General features: G+C 44.9%; 5 protein-coding genes across 5 annotated transcripts; 2 read left to right on the top strand and 3 right to left on the bottom strand.

Moving 5' to 3' along the window:
* Positions 1-586: 586 nt before the first annotated feature.
* On the bottom strand, positions 587-3,403 carry INS49_013080 (uncharacterized protein; the record flags this gene model as incomplete). Its single annotated transcript, XM_043173782.1, has 1 exon — positions 587-3,403. One exon carries the CDS (start codon positions 3,401-3,403, stop codon positions 587-589), a length of 2,817 nt encoding a protein of 938 aa, XP_043023079.1.
* A 5,867-nt stretch (positions 3,404-9,270) lies between these two features.
* Positions 9,271-10,202, bottom strand: INS49_013079 (uncharacterized protein; the record flags this gene model as incomplete). Its single annotated transcript, XM_043173781.1, has 3 exons — positions 9,271-9,426; positions 9,490-9,816; positions 9,879-10,202. The coding sequence occupies 3 exons, from the start codon at positions 10,200-10,202 to the stop codon at positions 9,271-9,273; spliced, it is 807 nt and encodes a 268-aa protein (XP_043023078.1).
* Positions 10,203-11,042: 840 nt separating this feature from the next.
* Positions 11,043-11,375, bottom strand: INS49_013078 (uncharacterized protein; the record flags this gene model as incomplete). The annotated part of the gene is made up of 1 exon (XM_043173780.1): positions 11,043-11,375. One exon carries the CDS (start codon positions 11,373-11,375, stop codon positions 11,043-11,045), a length of 333 nt encoding a protein of 110 aa, XP_043023077.1.
* A 2,278-nt stretch (positions 11,376-13,653) lies between these two features.
* Positions 13,654-15,464, top strand: INS49_013077 (uncharacterized protein; the record flags this gene model as incomplete). Its single annotated transcript, XM_043173779.1, has 2 exons — positions 13,654-13,867; positions 13,930-15,464. The coding sequence occupies 2 exons, from the start codon at positions 13,654-13,656 to the stop codon at positions 15,462-15,464; spliced, it is 1,749 nt and encodes a 582-aa protein (XP_043023076.1).
* Positions 15,465-22,598: 7,134 nt separating this feature from the next.
* On the top strand, positions 22,599-23,317 carry INS49_013076 (uncharacterized protein; the record flags this gene model as incomplete). The annotated part of the gene is made up of 3 exons (XM_043173778.1): positions 22,599-22,787; positions 22,879-23,081; positions 23,140-23,317. 3 exons carry the CDS (start codon positions 22,599-22,601, stop codon positions 23,315-23,317), a joined length of 570 nt encoding a protein of 189 aa, XP_043023075.1.
* Positions 23,318-23,532: the final 215 nt, after the last annotated feature.

The following is a 23,532-nucleotide window of genomic DNA, read 5'->3' as shown; positions in this document are numbered from 1 at the left end:
CTAAAGGTTGGAATAAAAATCATAGGCCGTGCTGGTTGCCGGCACAACAACAAACCCCAAGGAGAGGAAAACAAAAAAAGTTGGCAATGGTGGTATCTCTCTACCCAAGACAGAAACCCCCGATCTATCATTTCGTCCCAGAAGGTATAAAGAGGTTGCAAAATAGGTATCGTGATTCAAGATCTTTCGAGGCCGACCCGATGATGGAGACATGAGGAAGCAAGAACAAGGAGGAAAGAAGAGGCGGTGTTCCTCGCGCGCCATTGCCCGCGCTTCCGGCCGGAGGCAACAACACGGAAAAGGTTGATGGGCCGATGGGTGGGGATGGTGGTTTGCGGCTTGATGTGGTAAATGGTGTTAAAAATGCTAACGGGTGCCGCCGCTCTGGAATGCATCAAAATGCGCCTCCTGCCTTCTCTTTTTCTCGCGCCTCGCCTTAAACTCCCATCAGATTCCCGGCCGTTGACTTTCGTTATAATAGTAGTAATAATAGAAGCAGTAGTAGTAGAAGAAGAAGCGGATGCCGAATTTTTCCAATGATAGTACAACGATTTCGGCCTTCGGAATGTTGTAAAAATAATATCCTTCAGTGTCTGCTGGACGGGTCGAATTCTTTCCAGGCTTCCGCCAGGCCGCCAAAAGTGCTCCTCCCTTTTTCCTTGTCCCTGCCCTTCAACGTCCCTGTCGGTGTTGTCGAGCCAGATCCTGACTTGTATGCAGCGCCAATGTTGTTGTCACCGCTGCCATTCTGCCACGGTGATACTGAAGGGCTACCGCTCGAGCCTGACGCATCTGGACTGTCTGTCCGATCGACCTTTCGAAGGAACCCTGACAGGAACTTCCTCGCATTCTTGCCACTGCGAAGAGATTTCATGGAACCATGATGGTACTTCCGGTCCGACAGCTCGCCGCTACTGCCCACAGCTTGCCGCAGTCCACTGGTCCACCTCTCAGACGAACGATGAGAACGCACTCCCTGGCCTCGAGCGTCATCCAGCGAGCTACCGTCAGATGAGCCAGGTGGTCGGTCACGGTCCATCCAGGAGGTGCTGGTGCCTGATTTGTGGGATATTGTGTTCGCCGACTCAGCGAGGCTGGCGTACTCCATGGCATCAGCGAGTGCGCCATCCGAGTCGGTGCGTTGACTCGAGTTCTCGATGTCTGCTGCGCGGACACTGTCGATGCGCGCCATGCAGAGGTCGGCTCGTTGCTGGAGACTGACGCAGCACCTGTGGAACTTGAGAAGGTCGCCATCATACTGGTTTTCGGCGTCACCGCTGAGGGGTTGATTGTCGACCCATAGTCTGACGAGAAGGGCAAAACTCCGAGCGTGATCAACTAGGTACGGGAGGGAGGGAAAGCCCTCGCGGGCTAGAGGTGACAGGCGGCCTAGGATGGTGATTGGGGTCGAATAGGATGCGGGCAGGATGCAGTTCGAGCGCTCCGCTGGTATTGCGCATATCTCGTCGATAAAGTCTTTGAGAGCCTGGCGGCGGGAGCTGAGAAAACGGTTCATCGGATCCATCCAGACTTCTTTCTTTCCAATGTTGGAAAGGTTAGCGAGCGCCTGCAATGCTTTCGCAATGAGTGTCAGTGTCCTTTGGGCTCGAGGTCGTGGGTAGTCCCGCAGCAAGCCGAACAACTTCGGGTTGAGTATGGCTGGGCAAATGAATCGCAGGAAGAGGAAGCCAGAAACACTAGTGAAGGCCACGGTCCGGAGGAAGTCGCCGTATCTGTCCTCGGCGACGGCACGGATATATTTCAGAATGTGTCGGAGTTCTGGGGGGAACCTGTTTGCTGATTTGGCAATGCAGTCCCATATCTCGTTTGTGAACTGCAACAACTGGTCCCAATGCTGGCCGATGTCTTCTCCTTGTTGTAATTTCCCGGGATCAACCTCGCAGTTCGGATTGATCTCGTTAATCTCAAAGATCTTGTCACCCAGGATCTCTTCGATGTACTCGGTTCCCAGACGTCTCATATGGAACTCGAGGGCTTGTGTGAGTAAAGAGTTGCCTCTGAAAAGCAGGTTGGCCTCTCCGGCCAGAGACTTCCCCATGTCCCGGATCGCCTCTCGCTCATAGGGATTTGAGACGTCCAAATTCTCGCTGGATTTGAGACGGCGGCTGAACCTCATTTTCCTCATTTGAGACTGCTGTCCGATGCCATCGATTTCATCTTCCACCAGCGCCATCAGCCAATCGCTTGCAGTAGTCGACACTTGGAAGACGTTCAGGAAGATTTCTGCCAAGCGTCGTAGATGTCCAGGGAGAGCTTCCGAGATCTGCGCCGTCAGCCCAGAGCTAAATTTGTGAAGCATCTCGGACAATGGCTGGTAGTCCCTGGCCATGAATACCACGACCTCCTCGTGGCGGACCTTGCAAAGCATCGTGCCGATAGACTGTTGCCGCTCATCGTAAATTTGAAGCCACTGCTCGTGATCCTTCCCTCGTTCGAGCTGCGTCAATGGAAGATCCACAGAACCACAGGAAACCTCCGTCAAGTTCCCGGTCCTTGGTAGGCCCAAGGACGCTTGTAACTGGTGGGCCATGCTTTCCAGGTTTCCATCAATCCGCTTCAAGATCACGGAAAGATACGGTAGATTCGCCGGCAAGTCAGCAAACTCACAGTCATCTCGCCAAAAGGGATTTCGGGTGTCGGTTTTCGTGATTGTCCGCGCGCGAACGTCACCATCCAGCATGACCTCCGCAAAATAGTTGCCCACGAAGGCATCGTCTTGATTCCTGCCGTGTCGATCTCGTGACGCGGCTTGCGGCGACGTGGGACCGCCCACTTTTGCTTCTATCACGCGCAGATTTATTGTCTTCTCGACCCTGAACATTTGGAAAGGAAGGTCTGCGTCGAAGTCCGTAACCTCGAGGACTTGGTCGTCGTTTTCCGTGTCCAATGCATAAATCTCAGGTACCGTAAATGCGCGTAGCAGAACAAACCAGACCTCGAACAACACCCTGTGATCCAAAGATATGTACACGGGCCTGAAAATCGAGAGCTGGGTAGAAGTCGAGGAGTACATCGGGAAAATGGATATGCAGAACTCCTCGTCCAAGACTGACTTGTCCAACTGCTGTATGGCACATCGCGATAGTTGCGAGAGCGAGATGATACAGAGCACCGTGACATCGTTCTCCGAGATGAGTTTGAGCTCCCCATTGTCTGACAAGATGCACGACACCTTCCTCCAGCCCGTCTGTGGCGACCGCAAGTCCCGCGTGGAGGTCCTCTTGACAATCGCACGAGGTGAATGAGCAGCGCCCTTATCCCATATTGAAACCCTGCTGACTTTGATGATCGCGTTCGAGTTCGATGTAGTGGATGAGCCTCTCCGCATCAACTCGGGCCTATATTGTGATGTCGGTGTGGTTGACTGGCTGTTAATCCGCATCGCGCTCGGCCGGACCTGCTGCCAGCAGAGCAGGGCAGCAAGCCACAAATCCAGCTCTTCTGCGACGTGAGGCCATAAAAGCACCTCTACGCCGGTATGAGAATTGACGATCTCAAGACAAGGCCGGTCCATGCCTGGTTTGTGCACGGGGAGCACGCGACAACCCCGCAAATCAGAAATGACGGACGTGTGGAACGGGCCATGCTCGCCGGAATCGAACATGAGACTCCCCTTTTCTTCCTCTACGTAACACAGCCCTGAGTGCCATTGGCCATTGGCCTCGGTCTGATATGAAGCCTCTCCCCTCATCCGCCCACATAGGGTTTTCATCAAGAGAAGGACTTTGTTCGCATCGTCGGTCGGCACAGGCAGAGGTAATGAGTCAACAGAAGGCGGTGGCGACATCATCGGGGAGGTTGGTCGAGAGATTCGCTTCATTAGCTTCGCTCGGGTGAGCCCTTTCTTTTCCTTCGTGGTCCCCCCGGTATGGATATGCAGATCAGTGGGTCGCGCAGGATAGACGGAAGGGTACCCGGCGGACTCGATCGCTGGAGAATGCCGTGGCACGGGAGGCCCGCGTAACGCGTCCTCGTGAGGCGGCATCGACCCCATCGACCCAGAAGAGGACACCGATCCTACCCTATGTCTTGAACTTTCTGGTGCAGGCGCAGCGGAGGGCTGGCGGTATGGGCTGTCCAGCGTATGGCCTCGAGGGCGGATTGGAGGTCTCGCGGGAGGGCTCGAGGATGCGCTGTCGAGGGAGCTGGGGAAGTGGTCGTTGAAGACGATCCCCTGTCGTCGGGCAGTACTCGAGGAGCTGGACATGGCGCTGCCTGGGACATTCGGTATAGATCTTGGGGAAGAGCTTCGTGGCGACATTGGCCCGAGGGCGTGATTGATGGCGGCACCAGGCACGGGCGTGCCGGGTTCACCGTAGTTGTTTGTGCCTGTGGCCTCTTGTGCGCCGTGTTCGGTGGGCTCTGGTGTGACGGCCCTTACGGTGGCTTGGGCGCCCGTGGGGTTAGCAGGGCGATATGTCGTACTGCGAAGATTACCCGCAGAAGTCCTGCGTGGAACACCCCCTGAAGGAAGTTAGCCAACCCTTCCTAGTATGCGGAAAGGCAAGGTGACCGTAAAATATCCAGGCCCGACTGCAAGACTGCCCATGTCCCACCAGGGACTGACTGCATCTGGTGCCGGGGACAGGATCAGGAGGAGAGGAGCTAAGCAAGGGGCGTGTCCAACCTGTTACCGGTGCTCCGACTGGGCTTTGGGCAGAGGCCGGGTCGAATGTTCGCTGCAAGGGGACAGAACTAAGCGAGGCCGACGGCCGGCGTGGCCGCGGAGGTGGACGAGAGGAACCGTCTGGAGACTTTCGGCGGGCATCCATTCCGGGAGGATGAATGCTCGACAGACCGGGCCACATTCGCGGAGGTGTTGAGGATGCGCATTGGAGCGGAGGCGACCAGCTGGCGTCCACCGTAGGCAAAAGAGAGGTGCCAATTATTCTAGAAGGCGGGCTGGCTCTAGACTGTCCAGAAGCTCCAGACGAATGCGTCCGTACCCACTCTCGGGCCGCAAGTTCGACGCAGTCGCTACCACGGGTGCGATATTCTGCAGCTCCCGAGTCACGATCGGCGCGGTGGAGAGCGGATTGCGAATCAGTGGCCGGTGCAATTGGGTTCTGCTGGCTTCTCCGGCTTCCAATGGCGGTATAGGCGAGGCTCTGAAGTGGGTTCGCGGGACAATCGGGCAAACGGGTCGGAGTCGCACTGGATCCCTATTGGTGTCTGGCGCGAGCCGGGGCCCAAGTGAGCCTTTCTCGGGACAGCCTCGCGCGGCAAAAGGGTGAGGATGGAGCTTGAGCTTGAAGCCTGAGCTTGAGCCTGAGCTGGATTCGAAGCTGTCTAGGTGCGCCGTGTCTGCTGTGCGAGAGGGCAGACAAAGGCCGCAAGCGACGGGGTCTTATTCGTTATCGTATCGTCGGGATAGGGTCGAGGTAGGTGGGTCGGTCGTCCCCCGAGGCCCAGCATGATCCAGACTTTGATCTCTCTCGCGGTAATGTACAGAGCGAGTGGGAGGTCGGGTGGAGGAGGTAGAAGGCTGCGGTGGATGGACAAGAAGGAGGACTAGTTTAGTATGTACAGGACCAAGACAGGACAGCTCTAGCTCTGGGTCCAGGTGGTCAGCAGTAACAGCAGTAGCAGCAGCAGTTCGGGCCCGGCTTGGCAGGCTGGCCCTGTTGACATGGGCATTGGCATGACAGAACAGGGTCAGGCAGGCAGGCAGGCGGCCAGAAGAAGGAGGGCAGAGAGGGAGAGAGAGAGGAGGGAGGTCAAGGTAAGGTTTCTAAGGTTGTGCTGGTGAGTTCGACGTGAGGTCCAAGAGCGCACACGCAGCACGCAGTCTCTCGCAGCAAGAAGCCCTGGCCTTGCACTGGCCTGTCCTGGCCTGTCCTGGTCCGATCGGCACGGAGCGTTTCTTGTCTGTGTGGCGGCCTTTGGCGAGCGGGGATGGCGGCTTGGGATGAAATGGAAGAATGCTTCAGTGGGAGGAGTGGTAGTGGTAGTGGGATTGGGATTGCACTTGGGAATGGAGCAGGCGAAGCGAAGCCGAGCGAAGCGACGTGGAGCCGGGGAGGGGGAGGTGGTGGCTGGGCCTAGGACCGGGACAGGAAGCTCTGCAGGGCCGGTCAGGGAGCACCTGGGCTTTGGACGTGCCCGTCTCCAGTACCTCTGCAGCTCTGTGACTCTGAGGGAGCTTGAGGGCATTGAGCTTGCTGCTTTGTTCCTGGACGAAACCCTTTACTACCTGCCTACCTAGGTGCTCACCCACCTACTTACCAAGTAGGACCTGTTCCATGTAGACTGAGAAGCGCATTGACAGGAAAGTTGCAGGTACTCTAGATTGCTATACCGGACCGCACGCAATTATTATTACCGTCCAGGAGTCTATTAGATCAACCAAGCTGAGGACGTACAACAATCCACCCCCGACAAGATTGTCTTGCATGCACGTAGACTACGTGCAGGACAGGAAACAAACCTCCGAGGCAGCTGCAGGTGGGAGGGGCCTGGCCAGCCTGGGTCTGGGTCTTATTAGTCGCACTCGCTCAGCTAACATCTAGTCTAGCAGGGCCCATAGGAAATCTCGCCAAGCGCTGTTGATTTCCATTCCATGTTTGGACTCCTGCGGCCTCAGTGCCTCAGCGCCCTGTGCTCTGCTGCCCCGGTGCGGTGCCGCGATCAGATCGCATCCTGTCACGCATCCTGTCCCTCCTCACCCACCCGCAATCTCTGTTCACCACTCACAGCAGTCTGATGGCGAACTGCTGGTGCTGGACTACGACATGTCACACGGCAATAAGACTCCCTCTGCGACATGGCCCAAAACCTTGTCTCCCAGCGGCGTTGCACCCTTTCGGACCGCTTGGCTAATGAAGCGGCCGCGACTTGTGCCCGTCATTGTGCCGGTCAGCGCGGTATTGCATTGTGCTTGTCTCGTCCCGTTCCTCGACGGCTCATGGATCCCAGACGCAGCCCAGGGACCGAAGCTTGTTGTAATCAGACTCATCACATCTTCACATCTCGAGGGGGGTTGCATACACACTCACACACGCACACAAATTGCCCGGCCGGTTCTACCGACGTTGACCCTCACCTCGTCAGCCGGCAGTTGAGACCTCCTGCCCTGTCTTGCCCAGCCTCAGCTCGAGGCTGGAAGATTGGAAACCGGAGACGACCTCTCACACCGGGGCGTGCCCGTCCAAGCCCTTGCTTCTTACCTTGCTAGCGGACTCTGTTGCCTGCCCGGTGCCCTGGTTTGGTCCGCAGCCCGTATTTGTCCTCACAACGAACAGGACAGTCTTGGCAGTAACGGAAATCTCTCACTGTTGCAAATAGATTCGACGTCTTCTCGGGCCGGAGCAGACTTCCCCAAGTGGACACTGGCTTTCGCACTCACTCAGGGTGCCTGCCTGCCAGGACTCGTGGTATATCTGACTAGACACTGCTCCCAGCTTAGCATCAGCTCTGGTAAGACCTAGCCAAGCCATATCCCGACTCAGGAAACCCGGATGGACATCATCAGCATGGTCAGGGACCCAACGCGCACACCATAGGCCAATCTTGTTTGCGACTTGCAGGACCCGCTCCTGGCCCCAAAGTGGGCTCATGACGCCTATCTCCCTTCTATCCACCGCCTCAGATGTTTCCTCCGTGCCCCGTACATCCTGCTGCTCCCTCTGTTCCAAGAGCAGGAAGCTTTCCGGACGTCATCCGGGTGTCCGAGCGGTTGCGAGACGCAGGCACACATGCAGGCGCAGGCGCAGACGCGGGTGCAGATGCAAGTCCGGGTGTGTGCTAAGACTGCTGCACAAACATGCTGCACCTGCACCCTAAACTACAGAATGTGCAGGTACCGGCCCCGTGCAGGGGTCCCAGCTGCAGGAACGGGAATAAGGATCCGATGCGCCGGGCGAGGCGTGCGCCACGGCCGGCCCCCATGCGGGACATCAGTGGCAATAATAAGCGCGAAAAGCGACACTACCGTCAAGCCCCACGCGATCTATCACAATGCTCGACGAGTAGCGAGACTGCCGCCCACCTTGGCTGCTTGGTTACGCCGGAGATCAATGTTGCCACTCCGACCTCAATTCCACCGTCCAGTCGATGTCATCTTACACCCAGCAAATGAGCCCCCCGGCCCATCTGAGCAGGCTGCGGGGACAGGTACTTTTTATCGTTTGCCCCAGTGTACCGGGCCCCCCACTGCCGAGAGAACAGAACATCGAAAACGAGCTACACTAATAAGTTCAGGGGGGCGTGCACATTGTACACCACCACCATTGCTACGTACGGGGGCCGGGAAACTTTCCATCGAAGCCTCCCTTCGCTGGCCCGAGGCCCGAGTTCGTTGGACCTCCTACGCAGCTCCAAGGCCGTGCGTTCCCTTTTGTGGGGTCATCCGAGCGCCACCACCACCACCTGGACGACGGGTACGTGAGCTCCGTCGGGGTCATATTCCTGTGACACAAGCAAGGGTTGTCGTTCCTTTGCTGAGTGTCATTCGAGCAAACATCAATGTCTAATATAGTGGCTGATGTTACAGTACAAACGTTTGTAGAGTCGCACATAGCATGTCTGGACCAATGCACTGTATAATGCTCTGTTCTGTTCTGTTCTGTTCTGTTCTGTTTTGTTTTGTTTCCAGTCTACAGATGTTGTCTAGGTGGTAGATACAACACTCAGTCATTCGCCTCTACTCCAATAATTTCCATGTAAGTCATACTAGTGGTGGCAAAACCCACTAGTTCGCGTCGACGCCAAAAGAAATCACAAAGCTTTATCTGCAAACTTCGAAATGTAACCCTTAAGCCAGGCGGCTGCCGAGTCTGTTGGTTTGACTGAGCCGCTTGGGTATTTTCTCAGCTGCTAAACATACAAGCACTTAAGAGTGCCCATCCGCTCTTGTCCATCACCTATTTGAATCTGCGTTTTGCATACCTGATATCTCGCCAAGCAACTCACCCATGGACACGTCCCTAGGTTGGCCCAAATTGATGCGGTGAAAGAGTAACAGGCAATTTTCACTTGAGGCTGCGCTGAGAGTTTACCAAACAAGCTTACTCCCGACGATGCCCTTGACCTACTAGTAGTCAGCTGCTGGTTTAAACAGCTCATGAAAACAGGATCTCATAATCCAGACTTCCACTTCTAGGAATATCAAACCGACTCTGTTCCCTTATGAATTATGACTTTGTGCAAGCAACAATGCTATTGAATATAGGCCGCAGTCTGATACGAGATGCTGACAGAGGCTCCCTACTTCTACACAAAATAAAGGTAGTAACATCCGGAGAAATTCACTCAGTCCTCGCCGCTGGGGAAACTTCCAGCCCCACCATCCGGCCGCAGAATCTTGCCATTGATCCATTCGCCCTCGTTACTCGCAAGGAAGACGGCGCATCGCGCAACATCCACGGGGAGGCCAACGCGGTTGAGGGGCGAGACCGATGCGACGACCTTCCGGACAAAACCTGGTTAGCAACAGAGAAACGCTTCATTTTCAATCAGCACGAAACTCACCTTCATGATCTGCTCCTCAGACATCTTCTCGCTGTGCGGGAGGTAGTCCTTCGCAGTGGCGTGGAACATGTCCGTCACGATGCCGCCCGGCGCGATGGCGTTCACCGTGATCCTCTTCTTGCCGCAGTCGACCGCCAGGGACGGCATGAAGGACTCGATGGCGCCCTTCGAGGCCGAGTAGAGCGAGTGCTTCGGCACCACGAAGCCCTCGGCGGTGTTCGAGCTCGTGAGGATGATGCGCCCGCCCCGGCTGAGGTGCTTGTACGCCTCGCGGGCGACAAAGAACTGCCCGCGCGTGTTGAGGCTTAAGACGCGGTCGAATTCCTCCTTTGAGACGTAAACACGCCAGCGTCATCTCCGCTCTGTAAATATTTGTTTATAATACTCACCTCTGTGACCTCCCCGAAATGCCCAAATGATACGACTCCGGCATTAGAAACGACGATGTCGAGCTGCCCGTAATGTGCCTTCGCGGCCTCGAACAGTCGGACTGTCTCTTTCACGTCCCTGACGTTGGCCTGGATCGCGACGGCGTCTGATCCCAGGCCCTTGATCTCGGCCACGACTTTCTCGGCCGGCCCGCTTGAGCTGGCGTAGTTGACAATTACCTTCGCTCCGGCACGGGCAAGCTCGACGGCGATGGATGCACCAATTCCACGGCCGGCACCAGTCACGAGGGCCACCTTGCCATCTAGGCGGAATGGAGAGGCCATACTGTCTGCTTGAAATGAAGGTCCAAGGTCTAGGAAAAGAAAAGCTGCTTTTTTATTTTTACACTGGAAATTGGAAAGACACGGAAATGTTTCTAGCCTGGCCAAAAGTTCGTAATATTTTGCACTATGAAGCGGTTGTGAAAGACGCTGCGTCTGTTGAGCTCCCATATTTATTTAATATACTGCTACAACTTCCGCATTGGCTCATGCCTCTAGGCAATAGCCGTCCCATTTTTTAAGCCGGTCTGTGGGCACCGAGTTTGCTAATTGAATACGTTCGGGCTCATTCAACCGGACTCCGGACCTCGACGGATTGGAAAGAGATTCAAGTCCGTAATTTGGTTCGTTCAATGTGTTCTGCTAAGCCAGATGGCAGGGCTCGGACCGTGTGCTCTCGTCTTGTGTACACCACCCAGAGTAATTTTTACCCTGCAATTGCCGACAGAAACCTCATGGAGTTTCACCTGGTTCCATTCCGGGATGGCAGCTTGCCTGCATTGAAAGATTTGGTACTATCGTAAACCACACTGGGTCATTGTCAAAAGGTCTGCTATGGCTTCACTGTACACCAATTCATGACTTCGAGAATTTCATTTCGACCGCAGTCGATATTCGAAAATGTCCTTCACTGTCCACATTCGATTTCACGCTGGCATACGATGAGAATCTGACGAACACCATCTGATGTGATCTATGCATCCCAAGTGGTGGTGGCAATTTGGAAAGCTGATGGTGTTATGAAATTACTAGAGATTTCATGCTATTTTCTTCAATTGAGCAAGTCATCAGACTGCAATCCTTGAAGACCTTATCTCTAGCGCTCCTTGTGGCATCACCATCCTAGTTCGTTTCGTTTGGTGTGCCGCCAAAGATCTTGTCATAGTCGTACTCAAACCATCTTTCGTTTGGCCTAAGCCCTGCGAACTCCCAAACACCATCGACTCTTTTATACCATATGGTTGCGCTCCCGTGTGAGTGTCCTTTGATGTCCACAGTCTTAAGATTAGAATTCGTGTACTTCTGGTGAGCAACTCGCATCTGATGATAGCCAACGATTTCATCATCCGAGACCTTCTTCCACTTAGACGTGCCCACGAAATGCTGTGTCTTCAGCAGCGGGTTGCCCAAGACGTGTGGGCTGGAAACCATGCCCACAAACTCATCAGCAGCCATGTCTTCCCATAGCTTGTTGAGAAAAGAGCGGTAGTCTACTCTTAACGACGGAGCAACGCATTTGCGGAGACGATCCCAGTCCTAAACTTAAATTAGCTATACATACACCTGGCAACATGGGTAGTGCAATACATGCCTTTGAATCAAAGCTCTCTACCCATTCAAACAAAGCAGCCTCACATCCCAAGCGATCTACATGCAAATCAGTCATATTATACATTCAGACTGCATCATATAGACAACTAACCGTCAAGATTTAGTTGTGTAGACATGTTGTTATGACTGGCTAGCTGAGCGATGCAAACGTTGCTTGGAGACAAAGAGAATGGCAAATGGACGTCAGCTTGACACTACAGTCTAGCTAGGAAAAGAAAGAATAGTAGAATCCGCTGAATTCTGGTAACAACGCATGACGATGTTTATGGCCTACGGATATCAAGGGATTCACCGGGATCCGGGCAGAGCACGGCCTTCGCCGCTGAACGAGTTCATGCAAGCTTTCGGCAGTCCAGCGTAGCGGGACCAGCGCCGGACCGGATTAGAGTTTGGGAATGTGACTTTCGGTCATCGATCTTGTCCAAGCTCTGTCGGACTATGTCAAACTAGAGATTGGTCTGATGCGCAATTGAATTGGGCTGACTGGGCAGATGTTGGTGCCAACATCGCAAAAGTTGGGCCGCCATGGAATAATTTAGATTTGACAGCTGTAGGTGGTTTGGCATAAGGATTCTTCATGATGACTAACAAGGTCGTATCCGTGCCAGCTTCCAGTTTCTCTTCAACATGTCAGAGTCATAACGGCGCCGGTCCTGATATCAGGTACCAGCTCAGCCAAATAGAATAACGGTGGTTGCCGATCACTGTCGAGAAACAATCACAGCTATCATAGTCTTTCCCTCTGGAATTTTGGCGACCATTACACCTCGAGAGCCGGCAAAGCTTGATTGACGTGCTGGGCTTCCAGGCAAGCGCTGCGCGTGACGCAAGATTGGTTGTTTTACGTGTAAAACGAAGTACAACAATACTCTCGATTTTTCATTTCTTTCCTTTCTGTACGTGAAGAAACCGTAGAACTGTAGATGATAAAGGTTTCCTCGTAATGGACGGGAGTATCAACGTTGTGTGTGAGAATCATATGTATCACCGCCGCTGTGCAGTCATTAAACACGTCGAGGATCACCGAACTAAAAACAGCTGGGGTTGGGCCGAAATGAGATGTTACATTATGTGAAAACTACGTGCGACGATGGATATGATGCCGAATCCGTGCACTCTTTAAACAATGACGTGCATTTTACCTCGCACGGAGGCGTTCAGGAAGGGATATGGGGATGGACATCTGCAGCAGTGCTCAACGTGGGGGAACAATTTGATCAACTGGTAGAGCTGGGTTATATGGTACGGTCCAAGCTTTACGCAAAGACCTGGCACGAACTACATTGTCTAGATTTGGTGAGCCTTGGGTGAGGCTGTCTCCAATTTATCCTGGATCATGCGTAAACACGTGCTCTCAACTTCAGTTGTGGTTAGATCATTCACATTGTCAATGACGGATCAGTCCAGCTGAAGCTATCGCAGCATCTATAAAATCCTAAAAATCTTGGATCCGTTTCTTCAAATAATCTCAGATACGTGCGCAAGCTTGCCTGAATCAGTTCATTGAACACTTCAGAGTAATACATGGAAGAGCGTCCCGGAAAGTCAAGTTTGAACTCACCATCTCTCTCGAAGTAGATTGCCTGTGCAGCATTAAACTCCGTTATGCTTAAGCTAGGTCTTAGGTACGTGTTACCCGAACCAAAGGAGGCTATACAATGACTCCATTCACCAAAAATAAGGTTTGGACTACCCAAAATGCATGCACAAGCCCACGTGTGTGGATGGTTGTCATCGTGAGCCGCCTATGCACTATATCAATCCCCGCGGGAGATATTCCGGCCGCCAAGCGTAGATTAATCTATTAATGAACGGTTGTCGGCCTCTTTGGAACTCAGCCTGGGTCGATGGCCGTAAGTGCATCAAGCCATGAATTGATTGCTCTTGGCTGATTCTCGGGGTGGTGTGCGGCCGTGCCGAGGTACCAAATCCAACATAGAAATTTGCAACAACATTTATATCTGCATGGGAGGCTGAGCATTCATCTACTATACTAAAGTGCGACCTGAAATTCCTGCTAGGGATAGTTGTTGATCATCGTCTGTCCAGTTTCCATTGATGACAAGTACCGCATTGCAGTCCTTGAGTTCCGTTCAAAAATTCATGGTCTCGTTCCGTCGAGATGGCGTCCAGCTTTGACTCGCAATGCAGTTTACTGGGCTCCATGGCCCTCGTGTTTACAGGAGCCCCGAAAGTACTTGCTCAAACACATTATCTGGTCGTGGGTGGAGGCCCTGCAGGCTATGTGGTCGCAGAACAACTTTCACAGAATCCTCAAGTCAATGTCACACTTCTTGAGGCGGGGCCAGACTGCCAAAGTGACGACAATGTCAACAGTAAGCCACAATTATGGGGCCCAAGCTTTGAATCATGGGTGGCCTTGCTGATGCCGATGCAGCACCTGGCAATCTGATGCATGTCGGGAACTTGATGTTCCAGTACAACTCGCAGCCAGATGACAACCTCGGTGGTTTGACACCTAATCTCTGGCAAGGGCGGGCTTTGGGTGGTGGCGCTGCTGTAAACGCCACGGGTTACTGCCGTGGTTCGGCTTCAGTCTTTGACGAGTGGGCAGCCATCTCTGGCAATCCAGGTCTTGCTTGGAGTTCTATCTTGGACGACTACAGAGCAACCACCCATTATACCCAACAACCAGCCAACTATGATAAACCCATCGACTCTATAAGCGCATTTGAGAATGGGCCAATCGAGTTGAGCCGGCAGAGCGGTCTGGCAGGAATGGAACTGCCATTTGCGCACGCCTGGCAGAACCAGGCCAATCTCTCCATGATGGACGCCATGAATGGCGAGGGCATTGGTGTTTATCTGGGCCTACAATCGATCCGGGCCAACAACCGCACACAGTCTTACCCGCCGAGCACGTACGGCATGATGATGGCCGAACGTCCCAACGTACAGGTCCTTGCGAACCATTGGGTACAGCGCATCGGATTCTCAACCACCAGGGCCACCGGCGTGAAGTTTGTAGACACACTGACTGGCATGGAATCCACTATGGATGCAGATGAAATCGTTCTCGCCACAGGAGCCCTCAACAGCCCCAAATTGCTCATGCAGTCTGGCGTAGGACCGGCTAGCACGCTCGAAGACCTCGACATCCCCGTCGTAGCCGACATGCAAGACATCGGCGCTCAGCTCTGGGACCATCGTTATTCTTACATTGAGTGGCAGATGACAGATGACGTAATGACGAACTGGAAATGGCAGAGTAATGCGAGTCTCATGGCCGAAGTGCAGAGACAATATCGAGCGAACTACTCCGGGCCGATGGGCTGGAACAACGCGGCGCCATCATACGCTGCATTGCGCATTCCAGATTCGGCTTTTGCAGGGGTCAACAGTAGTTTCTTTCAGCAGCTTGATCCGGACAGACCACACGTTCTCTTCCAGGCTGGAGCGTATGCTTTCAACGCATCACTGGCGCCAAATCCAAATGTCAGCATGGTATCGACATGGGCGTCGGTGACGCAGCCCGAGGCAGCCGGGTACCTGACCATCAACCCTTCCGACTACCGCGAGGCACCGCTCATCTCTAGCTACAGCAACTACTACGGATCTCCCGCCGACAAAGCAGCCATCTTGTACGCATACAAAATGATGCGCTCTGTGCTGGCGGCTGAACGGGAATTTGCAGACAAGGCGGTCATGGAGGCCTTCCCCGGCTCAAACTCGACGTCCGACGACCAGCTCTGGCAAGCCATACAGAGGAGCGCCTCTTCGTTTCACCACCCCGTGGGGACTGTGCCACTGGGCAAGGTCGTCGATGCCAACTGGCGCATCAAAGGCCTGGACGGCATCCGCGTGGTTGACTCCAGCGCCATCCCGACGTTGCCCACGTGCCATCCCATGTCTCATGTGTATGCTGTCGCCCACCGAGCTGCAATGGATATCAAACATGCGGATGGAATATGAATGAATGTACAAATTGGTGACACTTGACCTTTTCATCACCCCCCCCCCGCACACACACATGTTGCAGTATACCTTCATCAGCGAACATCGATCCAGTCCTCCGTTTGGCCTCGATGTGTATATGTGAATAGACAGGGCATTTTCAATCATGACATTATACTTGTAGTCAGAAATGACTAGGTCTTTTGATGATCTATCTTGTCACATGAGAGTTGTAATAATAGCACAATCATAAATAAAACAAAGATCTCTCTGGTAATTAAGTATGAGATCAGACCCTGTGTATGCTGATGAAGCAATTAAGCAAACGATAGTTAATTGTTGTGTTGTTAAGGAGAGAAATCTCCCCGCTATTAAATGCTTAGAAGGAGCCTATTTATAGGCTAGCGCTAACATATAGGCATACAACCCTTGCACCTTTTAATACACCCCCCATTATAAATATCATTATTTTAATAATAATAAGAAATATTCCGTTTTAATAGCTAAAAATATAATTTAAATATTCCGCTATAATTTATATTAAAACCATTATATAAATATTATTTAATATTTATATATTTTACTTACATTATTTTTAATTAATTATTTAAATGCCTCCTTAATAATATAAACCTTATACTTATTTTAATCTTAATCTTATATAAGCCTTTTTAAGAGTAAAATAAGGCAATGCTTTTATATAAATATTAACAAAATTATCTTTAAATATAATATAATAAATATTATATATTTCTTTAATTCCTTTATAAATAAAGTAATAATAAATAGCAATATATTTTAATTAAGCATTAACTTTATAATTTTAAATAAAGTTTAATATTAGCTAATTATTAATATATAAAATAAGTAAATATTTAATATACTTAATATTTAAATCTTTTAATGCTTAAATTATTTAATAAAGATATAATAATGTTAATAAACATATTATATATTCCGCCTTATAAGTAAATTTTGCAATAATAAATTAGCGCTTTAATAATTAAGCAACTAAGCTGCCATTAAATAATTATATATATTTATTAAATGCTTTTAAATTATTTAAATTAATATTATAAAAAGCATTAATATATATATTAAGTATAATAAATTAAAATAATAATATTTATTTTAAAAATTACAGGGCATAATTTAATATATACTAAATATATTAAAGCACCTTCTTTATAATATTTAAATAATAAATTATAAGCTTTATATTAAATATTAAGAGCATTATATATAAAAATGTAAAATTAAGTTTTATTTTAATAATAAGAAAATTAATAAATTTAATAAATAATTAATATATTATTGCATTTATTGCAATATTATTAAGTTCCTCTTATTATAAAAATAAATTTAAATCCATAAAAGTTTATTTCTAATTATAATTAAATATATTAAAATATTTTAAAATTCATTAAGCATATCCCTTTTAAGAAATATAAATTTTATTATTAATTTATATAATTTTTAATTTAAGCAAATATTTATAAAAACTAAGATCCTTATACTTAAAATATTATATAAGCTTAATGCAAAATTCATTAACTTAAGAGGAATTTTTAATAATAAAAATATTATTAATATAAATAGCAATAATAATTTAATCTTTAATAAAAACGCAAGGATTAAATATTATTTCCATTAAATATTTAATTAATTCCTCTTTAAGAGTATTAAACTATTTATAGCTTAATTATTTAAGTTTATATAAGGCATTAAGAAGTTTTAAAATAATTTATTAATTATTAAATAATATTCAATACCCTTATAATAATTATATATAAATATTATATTTTAAATAGCTATATAAGTATATTATTTTAATATTAAATTATTAAAGCTATTAACTCATTATAGCAATAATAATAATAATTAATCTTAAATTATTATAATGCATTATTAAGCTATAAGTATTATTATAATTTATACTATAAATTTATATATATTTATAAGCAATAAGTTAAGCCTTATAATGAATAAGCTTATTAAAAGCATTAAACTTCTTTATATATACTTAGTAAGGATTAATAATATATTAATTTGCAATAGCAAGCACTTTAATTTATATATTTATATTTAAAAGTAATTTAAGTTTTCTTTTAATAACCTATTGCTAAGCATCCCTTTTATTATTCTTTATAGCTTATATATATATATTAGGGATATTATTAATATTTACTATATTAGTAAGTAATGCTTAAGTAAAGATTTAATTAAGGTAGTTAGCATTAATTAATGCTAATTAAGCAAAATTTAATATAAAGTTTTTATTAATTAATGCTAAGTTATTAAAATCTTTAAAACATTTTATAATAATATTTATATTTTCTTTTACTTTTTATAAAAGCTAAATTCATTATTTTTAAAAACTATATAATAATATAAATCCCATAAGTTTAAGTAATTTATTAATAAGTCTTATAAGTTTAAGTAATTTATTTATAAGTTTATTTATAAGTTTTGCATTATTAATAAGTTTTATTAACTAAAATGTTAATAATACCTTTATCTTAAGTAATATATTTTTATTTAGCTAGCTAATTATTTATATAATTTTTATTATTAAATTAAATTAAGTAACATAGCTTAATATTATAATTATAATAACTTTTTAAAATAATATAAATAAATAAAAGATAATCTTACCTTTAACCTTAAATCTTATAAAGTATACCTTTTTAGCTTTATTTAATAATTTTATTTCCAATTTATAAGCTTTAATAAAGATATAAAGGTATGCAAGATAAAAGTATAGTTAAAAATATTTAATATTAAGCTTTCATTTATAAAGCGCCTTAAATAACGTTATTTAATATAATAAAGCTAAGTATAATTTCCAATTTTATAAGTATATTATATAGGAAATTACTTTAAGCCATAAAAATAAGTAGTTTTTATTGCAAATTATTATATAAGTATTAATAATAATAATATATATAAACCTTTTAAGCATACCGTTTAACTTATAATAATAAGGGGGTAATTTCTTATAAATAATTCCATATCTTTAAAACATTATAATAATTATCTTATTTACATATTTACTCCTATTATTTAAACTAAATATCTTAACTTTTATGCTAAATTAAGTTTTAACTAAATTTAAAAACCCCTTAATAACGTTTAAAATATCATCCTTTTAAGCAATAAAGTAAACTTAATAAAATTAAGTATAATTATTAATAAATAAAATAAAGTATTAAAAACCTTTTAATAATGCTATTAAGAATTTACTTAATAAATTAAATTAAATATACTTAAATAGCTATATAAATTATTATTTTAGCAATAAATATAAGCATTTCTTAATAAACTTTATAAATTAACATAATTTATAATGAAAATTTATTAATTTATTTAATATAATGTTTTTATTTTTATATAAGCATTAAGCAATTAATTTTAATAAATTGCTATAGCTAAAAGCTTTATAAAATTTATTATATATTATAAATATTATAAAGTTATTTTTTATTATTTAAATTTTAAAATTTCTATATTAAAACTTTGCTTATAATATTTTATAAAATTTATTATCTTTTAGCAATAAGAAAATATTATTTCCTTATGTATTTAATTAAAACCTTTTTTAAATTATAATTTAGCTAAATAAATAAGTATTCCTTAACGCGTAATTATATAAAACGTTAATAAAGATGCTCTTAATAATTAATCTATTTAGCAATTATAAGAAGATCTTTATAAAGCTAATACCTTTTATAATAAGTTAATTATCGCTTATAATAATAATTATACCTAAACATAATTATAAAAAGCTAAAGTTTTTTATATATTTTATTATATACTTTAAAATATTAAAATTAAAAATCTATAATATTAAAGTATTTATAATTATTAATAGCTTTGCTATATATATTAAAATATTAGCATATAATGCTATTATATCTTTTTTATTATTATTAAAAATTTTAATAATTTCTTTATTTATAATTTAATTTATAGTAACTTATTTCTTACCCTTTTTTTATTTTTAATTAGCTTTATATTTAATAAGCTTTATATAATTAATATATAAATAATTAATAAATATAAAGTTTTATATATAATATTAAATGCATTTTTTATTACTTAATATAAAGTTAGTATTTATTAATATAAACTTTGCAGCCTTTTTTATACTCTTTAATGCTAACTTTTTTTAAGTAAAGATAAAGTAAGCTTTAAATTATTTAACCTTTATATAAAAAATAATATTTATTATCTTAAGTTTAATTTTAAAAAAAGTTATAAGGTTTTAATTACTTAGGTTATTAATAATATTATTTATAATATTTAGTAATATTATTAAGAAAAAAAAGCTTTTAACCTTATTACTTTTAAAAAGTAACTTTATTAATTTCTTAATTAACTATCTTAATATTAAGATTTTAATATAAAGTTTTATTTAAAAATTTTAAAAGGTATTTAAATAGCTTTATAAATTAAAGCCATCCTTATATTATAAGTTTATTAATTAATAAAAGAGGCATATAATTAAATTATTAATATTATAATTAAATTAATTAGCTAGTATTTTCTAAGCATTAAAAGATTTTCTATATAACGTAATAAATATTATAAGGCTTAAATATATTAAGCTTAAAAGCATAATAAAGGCTTAATTATTAAGCTTTTCCCATTTTGCAAGGGCTATATCTTTTTTTAGTTATTCCTTAATGCCTATAATGTATTTATTAAGGCCGGCAAATTAAAAGCTGCAACTTTATGCTGCCCTTTAATTTAAAAAGTTCTCCCCTTTTAAGTTTAACTTTAGGAAAAACGATAAATTAAGCTTAAAATTAAGTACGTTTAATATCTTTTAAATAAAGTTTGCATATCTTTAAGCATATTTTAAATAATATTTATATATTTATTTATTTATAATGGTTAGCATTAATTAATATAAATAAAATAAATAAAAAAAGAGCGAATAATTAAAACATTAAATAAAGCAAGAATGCTAAATTATTATAAATTACTATTAGCCATGGCAGCTATTATAAGGTATAATAATAATATATAAGTAAAAACTAGCAATATTAAAATTCTAATGATTTAGGTATAAAAATAATTATAAAAATAAGAGTATTAATATTTCTTAACATTTTAAGATATCTTAAGCAATGCCAAGCTTATAACTTAATAAAGTAATTAAGCAAACAATAATTAATTATTATGTTGTTAAGGAGAGAAATCTCCCCGCTATCAAACGCTTAGAAGGAGCCTATTTGTAGGCTAGCGCTAGCGTATGGGCATACAACCCTCGCACCTTCCAACATATGCAAGTATAGTATACGGGTGCCTTCCTAGTGTCTTGAACCCCCCTTCCCCAGCCCGAGACTCTATCATCTACAATAAGAAGGGAACTCTGACACCATTTCAAGATTATCCTAATTCTTCAATTGCTACTAGCCTCTGGGCTCAAGGCATTGAAGGATTGTATCAAGTCTACCATGGAAGTCGCAGTTCGCTATGGCATCCTGTTGTAGACTTTTTCTACCTGCAAAACTATTTAGAGATTTGAAGAGATCCTCTATCATTCTCATGATCAATCATCGTTTTGTCTTGATTCTGTAAGCAAGTTCTGTGTGCACATGTAAGCGTGTTGGTACGAGTCTACTCCGTCAAAAGAAACCCCTTCTCGAAATTCTCAATTCACCTTGGGGTAGTCCGACTTGCCTACCCAGGTAGACCCAATTGGGGGCATGATAGAATTTGAAGCATCGGTCAGGCGTTGCTTGTGCCGAAGAACTTAGACTCATTTGTCTGATATTTGTCTCAGAGTTGAGCGGATTCACGGAGTTAATATTTTTTCGACTCACAGAGCTGTCCGTCACAGCTCACGGCGCAATTGCCAAAAATCGCAACCCTTGAGTCCAATGTACCCGACAGGTCGACTGCCATTTCCACTTTCACTTCCGCTGAGGCTTCTGTTGCTAATTTTCCTGCGCGCTCGTAAAATCCAGTGCCGAAGCGGCTGTTCAACGCAAATTCTGTTCCCCGATTTCCGCGGCACGGGGGGGGGTGGGGAAGACAATAGCCGCATGTTCCGATTTTTAGTTTTCTGAAAACATGAGGGAGGATAAAAAGTGGCATTCCACACAGAGGTGTATCATTTGTGAGGGCCGTGACCCCTGCGCCCGGATTGGTAACAGAATTCATCCTGTTAGAGTCCAGTGACTGGGATATTTGCTTGTGGCCTACAATAATCTGAATCGAGCGAAGCACAAATTACGATACCAGTAGAGCTGTGTCACACTTATCAACTCATGTGGCCTGTCCTCAGGCCCGCGAAGGCGCCACAGACTATCTGCCATGGATGCGAAAGCCGACATTATTCAGAAAACAAAGACCGAAAAGTGGAGGCCTGTCTACTTCTCGTGCTGGAATACTTTCGAAGCAATGACTTCGATCAGACAACAAATGATTGAAAAGACGTTTGTGCCAATGCCAGTTGGGGGGAGGGGAGGGGGCGGAGTAGGATGGCACGGTTATTAGGGCTTTCCAAGCTTTTTGGCCGCGTCCCGATGGGCTTGTTGAGGTCTCTCTCAAGCATCAGATGCCGCCGTACCCTGCTAGGCTGGATGTAATCTGGCAGATTACTTGAACAAGTGACTTTTCTGGGAAATGTGTAGCTAGGTGCAAGACGGCATCATCTGCCATCCACGGCCTGGTCTAACTTAGCTACAATACACGATGTTTGCGCCTATGGATGGGCGTGTGATTGTCATATCAATTCATTAGATTCAATTCACCTGTCAAGGCTCTGAAATTCTACTAGTTGCATTTTGGATTTGCAGTTCGAAACCTACATTGTCAATTGAGCATACGAAGAGCTAAGCATTCGGCGTCATCGCACGATCCAGGCGTTATAGGCGAACTTCACCTCAGCTTTCTTCCCGGGTAAAAGTTCTGCAAGTGCTCCTCAAGGGGCAAAGCACCGGGATAAATCAAAACTCTAAATTGCATGGCGCTATGCTTCTCCGCCGTGCGCCAGAGACTCGTCGATGTCCGAACCGGCCTGTTCTTCTTCATCTCACGACGTGGCGGCATTTGAACATCAGTCACTTATAAAATAACGTCTCAATTGACGCTTCAATTTTATCTTGAACTGATAGAATTAAGTATCAGAAAACACAAAAAATGGAGGCCCCGCCAGTTACAGAGTCGACAGTCTTGGATATCCCGGGTGGGAAACTACTATGTTTGACCATTTTGGGGTATCGGAAACCTGGCATGACAGAAGAAGAGTACCGTCATCACATGACCAAGATATCAGCGCCGATGACACAGGACCTCATGGTGAAATATGGAATGGTCAGATGGACTCAAGTAGGTCATCGCCAAGCACGAGTTCTGTCTCACCCACTTGAGTGAGTTTCAATGCGATGGAAACTGTCAGCTAACTCCACCTTCTGTGAAGATCCACAACTTGAACCAGCGCTCGACTCGGGCTCTCATGAGCGAGATTGTCGATCCCCAGATGGTCAATATTGCAGACTTTGACTCTTTTAGCCAGGTGGTCTTCAGAGGTATCGAGGACTACAAGAGCTTCAAAAAGGACCCGTACTACAAAAAACACCTCTTTGGTGACCATGTTCATTTTGCAGATACGCAAAGGAGCCAGTAAGACCACCCTGCTTATCCTGAACCATGACCGTCTACCGACAGACTAACTCGATAGGATGACCATCGGATGGATCGAGCAGTTTATCGACGAAGGGAAGGTCGTCGATGGGTTCCCGCAGACACGTGGGATGAAACGACAGCATTCGGAAAACCCTACCGATGAAAGTCCCGAATCGGAGGAGGACCGTTCACCGTCGCCCGGGTCGAAGCGTCGGAGAGCGAAGGAGGAGTAGCACCGGAAACCGTGACTGAGTCCGTCAAGTGTCTGCAATATTTACTTCGTGCTGAGTCCTACCGGACAACTATATAGGTAGTGTTAAGCAAGCAGCCGTTTCTTAGCTGAGCATTTGAACCAATCAGACAACAATCAAGTGCAGACGTACGCACTTGTGTTTCATACTACTTTGCACCAACCCATCCAAGTTCCACCTGCGGACTCTTGCCCATT

Source organism: Diaporthe citri (assembly GCF_014595645.1).
Source record: "Diaporthe citri strain NFHF-8-4 chromosome Unknown scaffold_6, whole genome shotgun sequence".
Classification (NCBI taxonomy): Eukaryota; Fungi; Ascomycota; class Sordariomycetes; order Diaporthales; family Diaporthaceae; genus Diaporthe; species Diaporthe citri.
The sequence above is the reverse complement of the archived record's forward strand: the minus strand, read 5'-3'. Positions and strand labels throughout refer to the sequence as shown.